This window comes from Lithobates pipiens, unplaced genomic scaffold, assembly GCF_037356315.1.
Source record: "Lithobates pipiens isolate NorthernLeopardFrog02 unplaced genomic scaffold, aLitPip1_a1.2 Scaffold_13, whole genome shotgun sequence".
NCBI lineage: Eukaryota > Metazoa > Chordata > Amphibia > Anura > Ranidae > Lithobates > Lithobates pipiens.
In genome coordinates, this window is record NW_027507718.1 from 362,606,681 (window position 1) to 362,619,890 (window position 13,210).

At 36.7% G+C, this 13,210-nt stretch overlaps 1 protein-coding gene across 2 annotated transcripts in view; it reads right to left on the reverse strand.

The window, feature by feature from the left end:
- The window catches only part of LOC143975136 (putative ATP-dependent RNA helicase DDX60), a 595,575-nt gene that overhangs the window by 139,861 nt on the left and 442,504 nt on the right, over positions 1-13,210 (reverse strand). For both annotated transcript variants that reach the window (XM_077477174.1, XM_077477173.1), the window contains one exon: positions 4,172-4,313. In XM_077477174.1, coding sequence (XP_077333300.1) covers positions 4,172-4,313 — 142 coding nt within the window. The remainder of the gene's footprint in view (positions 1-4,171; positions 4,314-13,210) is intronic.

The following is a 13,210-nucleotide window of genomic DNA, read 5'->3' on the forward strand; positions in this document are numbered from 1 at the left end:
TACACGTTTTGTGGGTGCAACCCCTTCCTCGCAACTCAAGTAGCTGAGAGGAAAGGGTTGTACTCCGAAACACGTCCATTGATCCCCCATGATGGGGGCTAGCACATGTTGACCTTAGGCATGGGATCAGGGATCAATTTGTGTGCATCTTCAAAATTTGCCTTTCACAGGGGTGACATTACCCCATCTGATGAAGGCAATATCAACACAGTTTGGACATACTAATGTCTGATATTGCCTTCAATTTATCAAAGTTGAACTTTGTGAGTTCCTGAGTTGTGTATTGTTTTATGTTTTGAAAAACATGCCTGTTTACCACAAAAAAGGATATTTCTACTGTCCCAAAAAATATATATATATTCCAAAAAATATGTTGGTTTGTTCAAAAACCCTTTTCTAAATGTACATGTGAATGTGCGCAGAGTAAAAAAAATTCTACTCAACAATGTGTGACATCTTCTTTCAATGCTCAATAGCGTTTTTTTTGCTTAAGTTGGTGTTTACAGTGACAATGGGGGTTATTTCCTAAAGGCAAATCCACTTTACACTACAAGTGCACTTTCAGTGCATTTCCTTTGGTAAATAACACCCACAGTGCTTTATAATTTGCATCAATCAGGCCATTCTTGTCACTCCAAAAAAATGTATTCAGGGTGCTGAAAATTATGAATATTATTATCATTAATGCATTACATACATTAAAACAAAAATAAAGTGTGTGTGTGTGTGTGTAGCAGACCCACAACATATATATTAGTTAGCTGAAGAAGAGATTGTCACCTCGTTTCAAAGAAATTACATTGGAACTATTGCAGAAAATGGCCAAAAAAAAGTGAACACATTGGAGAACTTTGGAGACAGCTAAAAGAAACAATCAAAGGAAATATTTTTCAGTTTAAAATACTAATTTATTTTAAAAATACATGCAGGTATGCAGGACCTGAATGATGGCAGAACAGGTCTCTGGATGAATGATTCCCAGACCCTGGGGGGAGACGCCTGTTAAGAACTTGATGTCCTGCAAACTTCTCCCCATTGCCAAGTATCGCAAGGTAGCAACGAGCCTCTGCTTGGGAGTGATGGCTTGCCACATGCAGGTGTCCTGCTTCGTAATATAAGGGGACAGCAAAGCCAACAATAGTGAAAAATGGGGTCTGTCATCCGGAGATAATTCCTGAAATCATCAGGATTATTCTCATGGATCTCCCACAACAAAAGACATATGAAAGAATTGGTCACGCTGGAGCAAACAAATCTTCGCCCATGAACTCCTCCTCCTCCTGTTTATTGACTGGACTTGGTTCAAAGTAAGAACCCAAGCCCCTGCACAGCAATAACTGTACCATAAGTACATACCCGCAAGATGGCTTAAAAACGGTCGGCTGGTCAGAACAAACTAACAGAATGCACTATAAATCAGAAAAGCCTGAGAAGAGCGAGCTGAAAATCACAAATGAGCGGTCAAGAACGCACTGAAAGTCAAATAGGTAATATAAAAATACGCACTGAAAACCAGATGAAAAATGACTACACACACTGAAAACTAGATATCAACCCACAAGCACAAACTGAAGAGCAGTAACGAACTGAAAAGCACAAGGCTGAAAATCGCAAATTGTCTCTCACCAAACTTCTACTAACATGAGATAAACACAAGATTAGCAGAAGTAGCCTAAAGGGTGGCGCACTGGCTATTGAACTTCCCCTTTATAGTGCCGTCGTACGTGTTGTATGTCAGCGTTTTCCTGACGATCGGAATTTCCGACAACATTAGCGACTGTATGCATGCAAGACAAGGTTGAGCCAACATCCATTGGAAAAAATCCCAGGATTTTGTGGTCAGAATGTCCGATCGTGTGTACGCAGCATTGTTCCTAGCTATCTCTGACTACAAAACACTTTTTCCCCTATGTTTTAATGAGTGGGGGAGGTGATATATATACACTTCCTTTTTAGGGCGACAAACTTGCTCCTCATGGATACAATACAGTTGTCACCCTAGGACAGGGAGCATGTTCCTGGCAGCATCCCCAGGTGAGCAAAAATACCATCACTTTTTATTCTTGGGTTTAGATACTCTTTATGTAAAAAAAATATATAAGTTGATCCGCGCAGTGGAGATTAAGAGGGGTGAATGAAAAATAAAAGGAATGAAAACGGTAGGTCTTGGCGCTGCTTCTTAGGTTGATACATTTTATGTTTAAATCATACTTTTTGCGAGGTGGAAGATCCTAGGCTAAAGATATTTCAGGTACAATAATTTATCCCAAATTTTTTTTGTTAGTCTCAGCCTGTTTATAGATTTTATAAAAAAATTACATTAAGGTTGTTATCTTATCTTATATTAGGCAAATTGGCATAGGTGACATCACGTGAAAAACAAAGAACCTTTAAAAACTCTTTCTAAAAACTATGCCCTGTGTTGGGGCCTCTGTAGTTTTTATATGTGCAAGGACCCCGCAATAATATTTATGAATTTAATTATTTTTAATGTGTTGAGAAAAATCAATAATAATCCTTCTGTGAATTTCTAAGGGAAAAAAAGGGCCTATTGGGAATTATGTAAATTTATCCGACAGGCTCTCTTATAAAAAGTGCAAAATGAATATTAATATAAAGCAACAGCTCAATCCTCCTGTTGTTTTCATGTACCAGTTTCCAGTCAACGTCTAATGACAAAACGCGTAGAACGGCATTGCGTCACTTCCGGTTACTGTTGATACAGTGCGCACGTTTTTGAAAAAATGCTTGTATACTATATGGAAATGTGAGTAGCTTATTTTATTTGAATAAAACCTTTAAAAAAAAAAAAAAAGTTACGCTATGGGCATCCCCTTCTCTTTCACATGATGAATACATGAGATTGACAATCGCCAGCATAACGAAGCCGGGGAATTCTCGCCTTTTTTGCTGCACAGTGGCATTTACTGTGAACGTGCAATACCCCGGGAGGGGTTAGAGGCTCTGGTGAGTGCAATAACAATAGGGGAACGGATTACACCACCCCGCACGACTCACCTGTGAAGGAATTTCCCCTGAGAAGCTTGTTTTTTTCACTCATGGGACTTTTCTGATAATCACTCAGGCACTTTGTATTTGCTTCATTTGTTTACAAGAGGCACTAATCACTTTATTTAAATAGCACATGTCACTTTATATATATTTTTTTGTTGCATGCTTTTTTGCATTTTTGTCTGCTTTTTTGTGATAAATTTTGGTTACATTTATGGTTGATTTAGCTTTGTAAAAATCATAAAAGTACTTGTGGTTTTGGATAGTAAATTTATCACTTTTTAATATATAATTTTCACTGGTCACTTTACGTGAAAACAACAGGAGGATTGAGCTGTTGCTTTATATTAATATTCATTTTGCACTTTTTATAAGAGAGCCTGTCAGATAAATTTACACAATTCCCAATAGGCCCTTTTTTTTCCTTAGAAATTCACAGAAGGATTATTATTGATTTTTTCTCAACACGTTAAAAATAATTAAATTCATAAATATTATTGCGGGGTCCTTGCACATATAAAAACTACAGAGGCCCCAACACAGGGCATAGTTTTTAGAAAGAGTTTTTAAAGGTTCTTTGTTTTTCACGTGATGTCACCTATGCCAATTTGCCTAATATAAGATAAGATAACAACCTTAATGTAATTTTTTGATAAAATCTATAAACAGGCTGAGACTAACACAAATTATTTTCCTTTCGCTTATATAAAAAACAGCATTTCCCATGTGGTATTTTAAAAAATTTGGGATAAATTATTGCACCTGAAATATCTTTAGCCTAGGATCTTCCACCTCGCAAAAAGTGTGATTTAAACATAAAATTTATCAACCTAAGAAGCAGAGCCAAGACCTACTGTTTCATTCCTTTTATTTTAGACACTTTAACCACTTGCTGACCAGCCGCCGTCGTTATACAGTGGCAGGTTGGCTCTCCTGCATAAATTGCCTTAGCTCGCACAGGCACAAAAAAAATCGCCTGGTCATTAAGGGGGCAAATTCTTTCAGGGCTGAAGTAATTAAGTTGCAACCACATGGTTATTTCATTAGTGAGCAGATATACCTGATGAGGTGTCCATTGAGTATGTATCTATTCAGTAGTATCTTTTCGGAATTGTCATAAAGTAATATGATTTAAAGAAAATGACCTTGAAAAACATACCTTCGGGAAGTGGCTTACACAGCTGATGAAAAAGACCTTTTTCAAGAAAAGTGACAAATACAAAATTGGATGGCTCATGATAATGTAGATGGGTAACAAGTCCTGTAAATTCTGTGGGATAACAGTCACGATTCAGATATCCCTATCAAAAGATGAATAACAGATTTGTGAATAAGTATTTATAAAACAAGACTTTGCCACATACAGATGAGATATTGTAGCAACCTTGGATTTAATGAAAGCATACAATTGCAGTTTATGTGCCGATCATAAGCTTTTATAAATACAGTTCAGACAGTAAGTAGTGTGAACTGGAGTTCCATGAAGCTCCTACATGGAATGATCCGAATAATAGAGATGTGAATATTTAACAAAATTTATCAATAAAGTTACACAGTCAATGCATCCGGTAATGTTACGTGGTTTGCATAGAAATGCAACAGAATTATCACAATGTTGCACTGCATGTGATAAATGTGTAAACCACATTTCCTTGTCAAAATATTTTATTATGTATTTAAAAGGTAAATTATACAAGTGTACAATATAATCTGTTATCAATCAAATTAATGAAGCTCAGTTAAATAAATGCAAAGAATAGAATAGTTTGCTATTATATATTATTAAATAAAAGTAATAAAGTTATAAGCGACTGTTGATCTGTTTTTGAATGAAATATCTTAATTTATACAGTTAATTCTATATGATCATAGGTAGCATATGTGGGAGCTTCCAAATTCAAGAAGTAAATATGGATATAAATAAAGATAAGAAGGGAAGAAGGGTAGAAGGAAAGAGGGATGTATAGAGAAGGGGTAATGAGTGACGCAGGGTTCGGTCGAGAGCCACCACAACGTTCTTGAACAACCATATCAAATTTACTACCATGGTAATAGTACTCTGTTATCAAATGTTGATGGCAAAAAATGTTCTATCCAAGGTTGCCATATTTTTTCATATTTAGGGATTTGGTCCGTTTCAAGAGCTAACATTTTCGCTTGTATCATAGTATTATACATTCTATTCACAGTCTCATTGACTTCCAAAGTCGAGGATCTCCACGCTTTCCCCAGCGTTTGTTTCGCCGCCGTGAAGAGCTGTATCAACAATTTAAAGCGGGTATGCAATAAGAATTCTGGTTTTAAAATTGAGTAGGGCCATTGTAGGGTCCAGATGTAATTTAATTTTGAGTAATTTAGATGCAATGTTAAAAATTTCCTTCCAGAAGGCTTGTGCAATAGGGCAATCCCACCAAATATGTAAATAAGTACCCAGACCTGTACAACCACGATAACATTGAGCCGAATAATTTTGGGTATATTTAGCTACCCTGACTGGTACAAGGTACCATCTTGTTAGTACCTTGTAGTTGGCCTCCATTGCCATTACATTAGGTGAGGCTGATTTGGTTACTGACCAAATTAGGATCCAGTCTACATTTTCAAGAGTTTTCTCTAGGTCAACCTCCCATTTCTGAATGTATGAAGGATTTTCTGAGTTGGGTTGAGTTAATATTTGAGGGTATAGAAGGGATATTATTCCTTTGGCATTTGGTTCATCCTTACAAAATTGGTTAGTTTGTTTAGCGGAGTGTTCGTGTTTAAGAAGGGTGAGAAAAAGTTTTTAATTTGGAGAGATCTAAATATTTCTTTATGGGGTAAGCCATAGGTATCACAAAGTGTGGGGAAGGGGGATGAAGGATGAGGAGTCTACAAACTTATGCATGGTCAGAATATTTAGTGATACCCCCATTCTTTAAACGATTTAGGAGAAACCCATGCCGAATAAAATGCTGGGTTTTTATAAAATGATAATAGCGGATTGTGTGTAGATTGTAAGTGATTTCCTATTTTAAACTTATCCCAAAGAGATTTAAAATGTTTAGTGATAGGATTTCATAGATTTCTACGATCTCTAGGAGAGATCCAAAGAAGGTTTGATATGGAAATAGGGGCACACTCAGCCGCTTCTATAGACATCCATAATGGGATTTCTTTTCATGCCTGATATTTAGTTAAACTAGCTAAGTGTGCTGCCCTATAATAGCATGCAAAATTAGGACATCCTAATCCTGCATTAAGTTTGGGAAGAAATAAAGTACGGTGTTGTATTCATGGTTTGGAGGAACCCCACATGAATGACATTACTCTCCTCTGTATAAGTCTTAGGAAATAGGCAGGAACAGGGATTGGTAAAACACAGAATAAATATAGTATTTTTGGTAGAATCGTCATTTTTATGGCATTGATTCTTCCAAACCACAATATCGAGAGGTGGGACCAGGATTTTAATAGATTAGATATATTTTTCAGAATGGATGGATAATTAACTGAGAATAAATTTGTAAAGGAAGCCGACAAATTAATCCCTAAATGAGGGATCGATTTGTCAGCCCAAGTAAAAGGGAGACCTATCTTTGCTGAATATAGTTCTACATTTGAGAGAGATATGTTTAAGGCTTGACATTTTTTAGGGTTAATATGAAGACCAGAAAATAATGCAAATTCATTTAGTATTGGAATTAGGTTGGGGCCTGATATTTGTGGAGAAGAAAGAAACAGAAGGATATCGTCTGCAAACAGACATAATTTATGTTAATAACGGCCAATTTCATTTCCAGTTATAGTGGGGTCCGATCTAATCATTTGAGCTAGCAGTTCTATTAGGAGGGCAAATAATAGTGGAGAGCGTGGACATCCCTGACGTGTACCTCTATTTATACTAAAGGATCCGGATTTATAACCTGCATTTTTAACATATGCTTTTGGGTTATTATGAAGGGCAATAATCGAGTTTATAAAGTTGAGGCCAAAACCCAATTTTTTAGAGTATAATACAAGTAAGGCCAGGAAACAGAGTAGGATGCTTTCTTGAGGTCTAATGAAAGGAAACAAGCTGGAATTCGACATGATGTAGCAATCTGTGCCAATAGTTCCTGCTCTATGTTTATCATGGAGATGGGGCGGAAATTTGTGCATGATGTTTCATCTGAGTGTTTTGGAATCATGCAAATAATAGCCATTAGTGATTATTATCTAAAAGATTTATTATCCAATATATTATTGAATGCTTTTGTCAATATAGGAGAGATGATATTAGTGAAAGTGTGGTAATATAGGGCTGAGAAGCCATCTGGACCCGGTCTTTTGTTTAATTTCAACTCTTTAATAGCTGCTATTACATCTTCCACCACTATAGGTTTCTCTAATTTGTTTTTATGTGCAGGGGATATTTGGGGTAGATTTATTTTCGAGAAGAAGGAATTTGCTTCAGTGGAATCAAAAGAGTTGGCTGCTGAATATAGGTTATTCAGGTGAGAGCTGAATTTTTTAACTATTTTTAACTCATGCTAAATAAGTGCCAAGTTTGTTAGATTTTATGTAAAATGTATGGTTGGTGCATTGCAATGTTTTCTCAGCAGAATCAGTGAGAAATAAATCATATTCCAATCTTGCTTTTACTAGTTTATTTTTTGGCGATGGAGTGGGATTAGTTTGAAAGGCTGTAAAAGAGGAATTGAATTCATTTTCCAGTTTCCATGCTAGGTTTCTGCGCTCCCTCTTGAATATTCCAATTTGTTGGAATATCCCTCTCAAAACTGGTTTGTGTGCCTCCCAGAGGGTTAATGAGGAGACTTCTGGGCATGTATTATGTTTTAAATAATCTTTCAGTGCCTGTTCTACGTTTATGCGGTAAGAGGGGTGTTTCAATAATATATTTGGTAAATACCATGTAGTATCATGTGATTTGCTTATAAAAGATGCAGTAGAAGTGAAGACCACGTTATGGTCAGACCATGGGATAGGGATAATATTAGATGCAATTATTTCTGGCAACATTCCTGCTGTCAGTAATATGTGGTCAATTCGACTGAATGTTTGATGTGGATGGGAGAAATATGTATAGTTTCTTCTGGTCGGGTTGTTTTCTCTCCAAGAATCAATTTATACTTAGAAAGGAGATGAGAAAGCGATTTATTAGTTTGGTTTCAGGATGGAATAAATGGGGATCTGTCCAGAAATGAGAGGATGACTTGATTAGACTCTAGACATACAATGAGTGAGCCCATTTTATGAGAGTGTACTACCTGAAATAGGTGTGATAAAGAGGGTACAGTTTTTTTGTTAGGCACATAATATGAAACAACAGTTATAGCAGTGTCCAAAACATAGCCAGTTAGTATTAAATACCGTCCCTCAGGGTCTTTTATTGCAGCATGCATTATGAAAGGAGTGGAGCGATGGAACTCTTGGTATCTGTTGAAGCTGTGAATACTTGTGGGTATGATGAACTAAAGAATTTGGGAGTAGATTTGTTTGTAAAGTGGGTTTCTTGTAAACACACAATGTGTGCTTTCATGGCCTGGAAAGATCAAAACGCTTTTGTACGTTTTTGTGGTACATTTTGGGAAATTATATTTAATGGTGCCATAGCAGCTGCCACAACAAGCTGGTCGGACATTCTCCTTCAGGATCTCTTGGTAGACAGCAGAATTCATAGTTCCTTTTATCACGGCAAGTCTTCCAGGTCCTGAAGCAGCAAAACAGCCCCAGACCATCACACTACCACCACCATATTTTACTGTTGGTATAATGTTCTTTTTATGAAATGCAGTGTTCCTTCTACGCCAGATATACTTGGACACACACCTTCCAAAGAGTTCCACTTTTGTCTCATCGGTCCACAGAATGTTGTCCCAAAAGTCTTGGGGATCATCAAGATGTGTTGTGGAGAAATTGAGACGAGCTTTGATGTTCTTTTTGCTCAGCAGTGGTTTTCTCCTTGGAACTCTGCCATGCAGGCCATTTTTGCCCAGTCTTTTCCTGATGGTGGAGGCATGAACGCTGACCTTAACTGAGGCAAGTGAGGCCTGCAGTTCCTTGGACGTTGTTGTGGGGTCTTTTGTGACCTCTTGGATGAGTCGTCGCTGCGCTCTTGGGGTAATTTTGGGCGGCCGGCCACTCCTGGGAAGGTTCACCACTGTTCCATGTCTTCGCCATTTGTGGATAATGGCTCTCACTGTGGTTCGCTGGATTCCCAAAGCTTTGGAAATGGCTTTATAACCCTTTCCAGACTGATAGATCTCAATTACTTTCTTTCTCAATTGTTCCTGAATTTCTTTGGGTCTCGGCATGATGTGTAGCTTTTAAGGATCTTCTGGTGGACCTTACTGTGTCAAGCAGCTCCTATTTAAGTGATGCCTTGATTGTGAACAGGTTGTGGCAATAATCAGGCCTGGGTGTGGCTAGAGAAATTGAACTCAGGTGTGGACAACCACAGTTATAGTATGTTTTAACAAGGGGGGCAATCACTTTTTCACACAGGGCCATGATGGTTTGGATTTTTTTTCACCTTTAATAATAAACACCTTCATTTACAAATTGCATTTTGTGTTTACTTGTGTTGTCCTTGACTATTGTTTAAATTGGTTTGATGTTCCGAAACACTTAAGTGTGACAAACATGCAAAGGAACAGGAAATGAGGAAGGGGCAAACACTTTTTCACACCACTGTATGATTGTAAGCTCTAAAAAAAACATTTTTTAAAAAATTTAAAAAAAAATTCCAACACCATCTGTGTTTAAATCTACTATGTAAACATTCTAGAGTTATAGTATACAAAGACGTATATTTACTTTTTAAAAAGGAAAATATTTAGGCAAAAGGAGAAAATGTTATCTAATTTTATCCAATTAGGGCTAAAAAAAAAAAAAAAAAAAAAAAAAAAATGGATAATAAAGACTTATCCACCCAACAAATTTGAGTCAATTGACTAATAATAAAAGGTTAAATAAATCATTTCATAGATGGATATGAGCTTTTGTTATTATGTGACCGCTTCAGAGATTTATTAATAAATCTTAAAAATGTATAAATCTTGGGGGTCCATGTGGAAAAGCAAAAAAAAATAAAAAATTTGATAAATAACAGGGCTAATAAAAAAAAATGCTTAATAAAGACTTATCCACTCAACAAATTTGAGTCAATTGACTACTAATAAAAGGTTAAAGACAACCGGAAAAAAGGGATAAATAAATCATTTCATAGATGTATGTGAGCTTTTGTTATTATGCGACTGCTCCAGAGATTTATTAATAACTCTTAAAATTTATAAATCTTGGGGGTCCAAGTGGAAAAGCATAAAAAATAAAAAAAAAATAAAATAAAATAAAAATAAAATAGTAAATTACTTTGAGGATAACCAAAACGGACATTTCAAAGTATATAGGGCTTACATGTAAATATGAATGTATTTTAAATCACTTAATATTAAATAGCCATAAATTAGATATAATAAGTGGGAGTATGAGATTTGTATAGAGGTTCCAAAGGATTCTGCTATATTGATCAATCTCTGAAAGGCAAAAAATGAAATTAAGTCTGTTAGGTCTTCAGTATTTTCATTCCATAGTGTCTTCTTGTTCTTGAGGTAGAGATGCATGTCGACTCCTCTTGTGCAGATGCCGATTTTCATTTTTGTCTACGTCTGGGGATGGGTTCTTTACTGATGTATTCAAAGCCGCTCTTCTTCTTGAAGCATTAATGGTATGAGAGCTCTATATCAGGTTGAGATCTTGAAGGGCCTGCTGGAGTTCTGCCACAGATCTGCAGACAAATCTTTTACCTTGATGTGGAAATCCCCATTGATATTTAATATCATGGTGTTGAAGTACCAGGAGCTGGGGTTTCATAGCTCTTCTTTTGGAGACAGTAGTTTGGGAAAGGTCTGCAAATAATTGGAAAGTATGACCTTGGAAGCTTAAATTGTTTTTTCCCCTGGCTGCAACAAGAAGTTGTTCTTTAGTTTTATAGTAGTGGAACTTTGCTATAATGTCTCTTGGAGGCCCATCTGTTTTCTTAGGCATAAGAGCACAGTGCAGTCCATTTCCAGTCGCTCTATTGGTATCCCTGGGAGTAATTCCTGACATATTGCAGTTATAGAAGATTGTATATCTAAAACATTTTCTGGTATACCTCTGAATCTGAGGTTAGATCTTCTTGCTCTATTTTCATAGTCCCCTAATTTATTTTGTAAAATAAAGTTTTCTTCTTTTAGAATATCAATTTCTGTCATGTAGTTTTCAATTTCTTCCACTTTTAGTTCAAGTGCTGCTGTGCGCTGACCAAGTTATCTGATTTCTTTTGTAAGGTTATTTGTTATCTGCTCTGAGGTTTGTTTGTTTCAGTGCTTTGTGAAGCATTTTTTCAAAATTCTTTAAAATACTGTGAGGGATCATAATTTCATGTGAGGAAGACAATGATATGTTGAATTCTGTATCAGAATCTCCTGAGGAGATATGCTGTATAGGTTTAGTCTTTGTGGAGCGCTCTGAGGTAATTTGTGCTGATGCTGAGTGCCTCCGTAAGGTTTATATTTTGTTTTAACACGGGCTCCTCCCAACACCATTATTGTTTTAAATGTTTCTCTCACCTCTCGGGTGTTTAATAAGGTATTCTGCTTTATAATTTTCGCCCAGGCTTAATAAATAAATGGGGATTATTCCTCCTCATGAAGTGGAGCTCTAGTCAGACATTACTATCCTGTGTGAAGCGCATTTCAACAGTCACTTTGTCACATTATGCAAAAGTTTTGCAGATTTGCCAATTTGTTGCAATTTGTCCGAAAAAACAGCACTTAGTTAAAGAAATGACAGCTAAAGTTTTGTATGATTATATTTGATTCCTATGTTTCCCCCTCATTAACATGCTAATAAATTATTAAATAAAACAAATAATTTATGGGGGAGGTACAGGGGGCATGGCTTGAATGGCCTTGTGTGCAGGTGTGGCTGCCTGAGTCTCTTCAATGGGCCTACATCAACTCAGATAGCAGAGTATTAGCAACAGCTGAAATCGGAAAAAAAAAAAGTAGGCGAAAGCTCTCAAAACTCCACTCACTGACTCCAAACACCCCTATGATAATTGAGGACTGCTTTGGCTTCAATCCAGCTTCTGGTCCTGGTCCTGCCAAGATGACTTCAGCTCTGTTACCTGTGTCTCCCTATCCACCCTCCGGACCTCCAATAAACCGCTTGGCCTCCTACACCACCAAACGCTCTCTGCAGCCATCATCCCTCCAAGACTGAGATTATGATTGCGGATCATTTTTGGCACTCCCTTCCAGATAGAGACAGACTTCACCCAGTGCTCTCTTGCCAGATGGAAGGCTCTCTTTACTGGCCTGTATGCAGAGCGCAGTGCGGAAACTACCCAGGTTGCTTCCATACCTCACTGCAGCTGGGATCGACCCTCTCTGATTCCTCGCCTACAATTAGTTTAAGGGACTACAACTGTTGGGTGGATAGTTTGATTTATGTTTTTCTCATGAAAAATGTGTTTTACACCTACACAATTGTATCAGTAAGTTTGGCTTTAGCTCTACCTCAAGTAGTTCCTCTAGAAAATACTGGGACAACTGTAGAATGCTTTTATATTTAATATTTTGTTTTGTTTTTGTTTAAATTTTTTAAAGATCTTCAAAATCTATTTAAAATGGCATTCTGTGGATACTTGAAAATCTGACACTCATTTTTTAATACACAACAATCCTCCAGACTAACTACATTTGAGGCTCTGTTCCTGGTGGGTCTTTCATGCAAGGGGCTAGTGCTGGATATCTATAAAATACTGATTGAATAATTGGGAGGGAGGAGATAGCAAACACTCATAAAGCTGAAATTCAAAAAAATCCTGAGTGAATTTACCCTTAAAAATCTGGCAAATCATTTAGCTGCAAGTTTTCAAAAGCTTAATTTGCAACCTCTATTACAAAAAAAAAAAAAAAAAATTATATATATATTATATATATATTTTCATATTGTGTCGCATATTGCATAGCGAGAGTGGTTACATCACTATACATGTATTTTTCAGAATACTAGAGAGCGAGCAATACTGGGACTGCAACTGCTAAGTCATTTTTAAATGCTAGTTGCCTGCCTGACAAGCTGAACCTCTTATCTTTAATGTCACAATGAGGCACAAATATGTAAACAGGACTTCTAACATCACTTGCTGTATGTTAGTCTTGAGTATGTG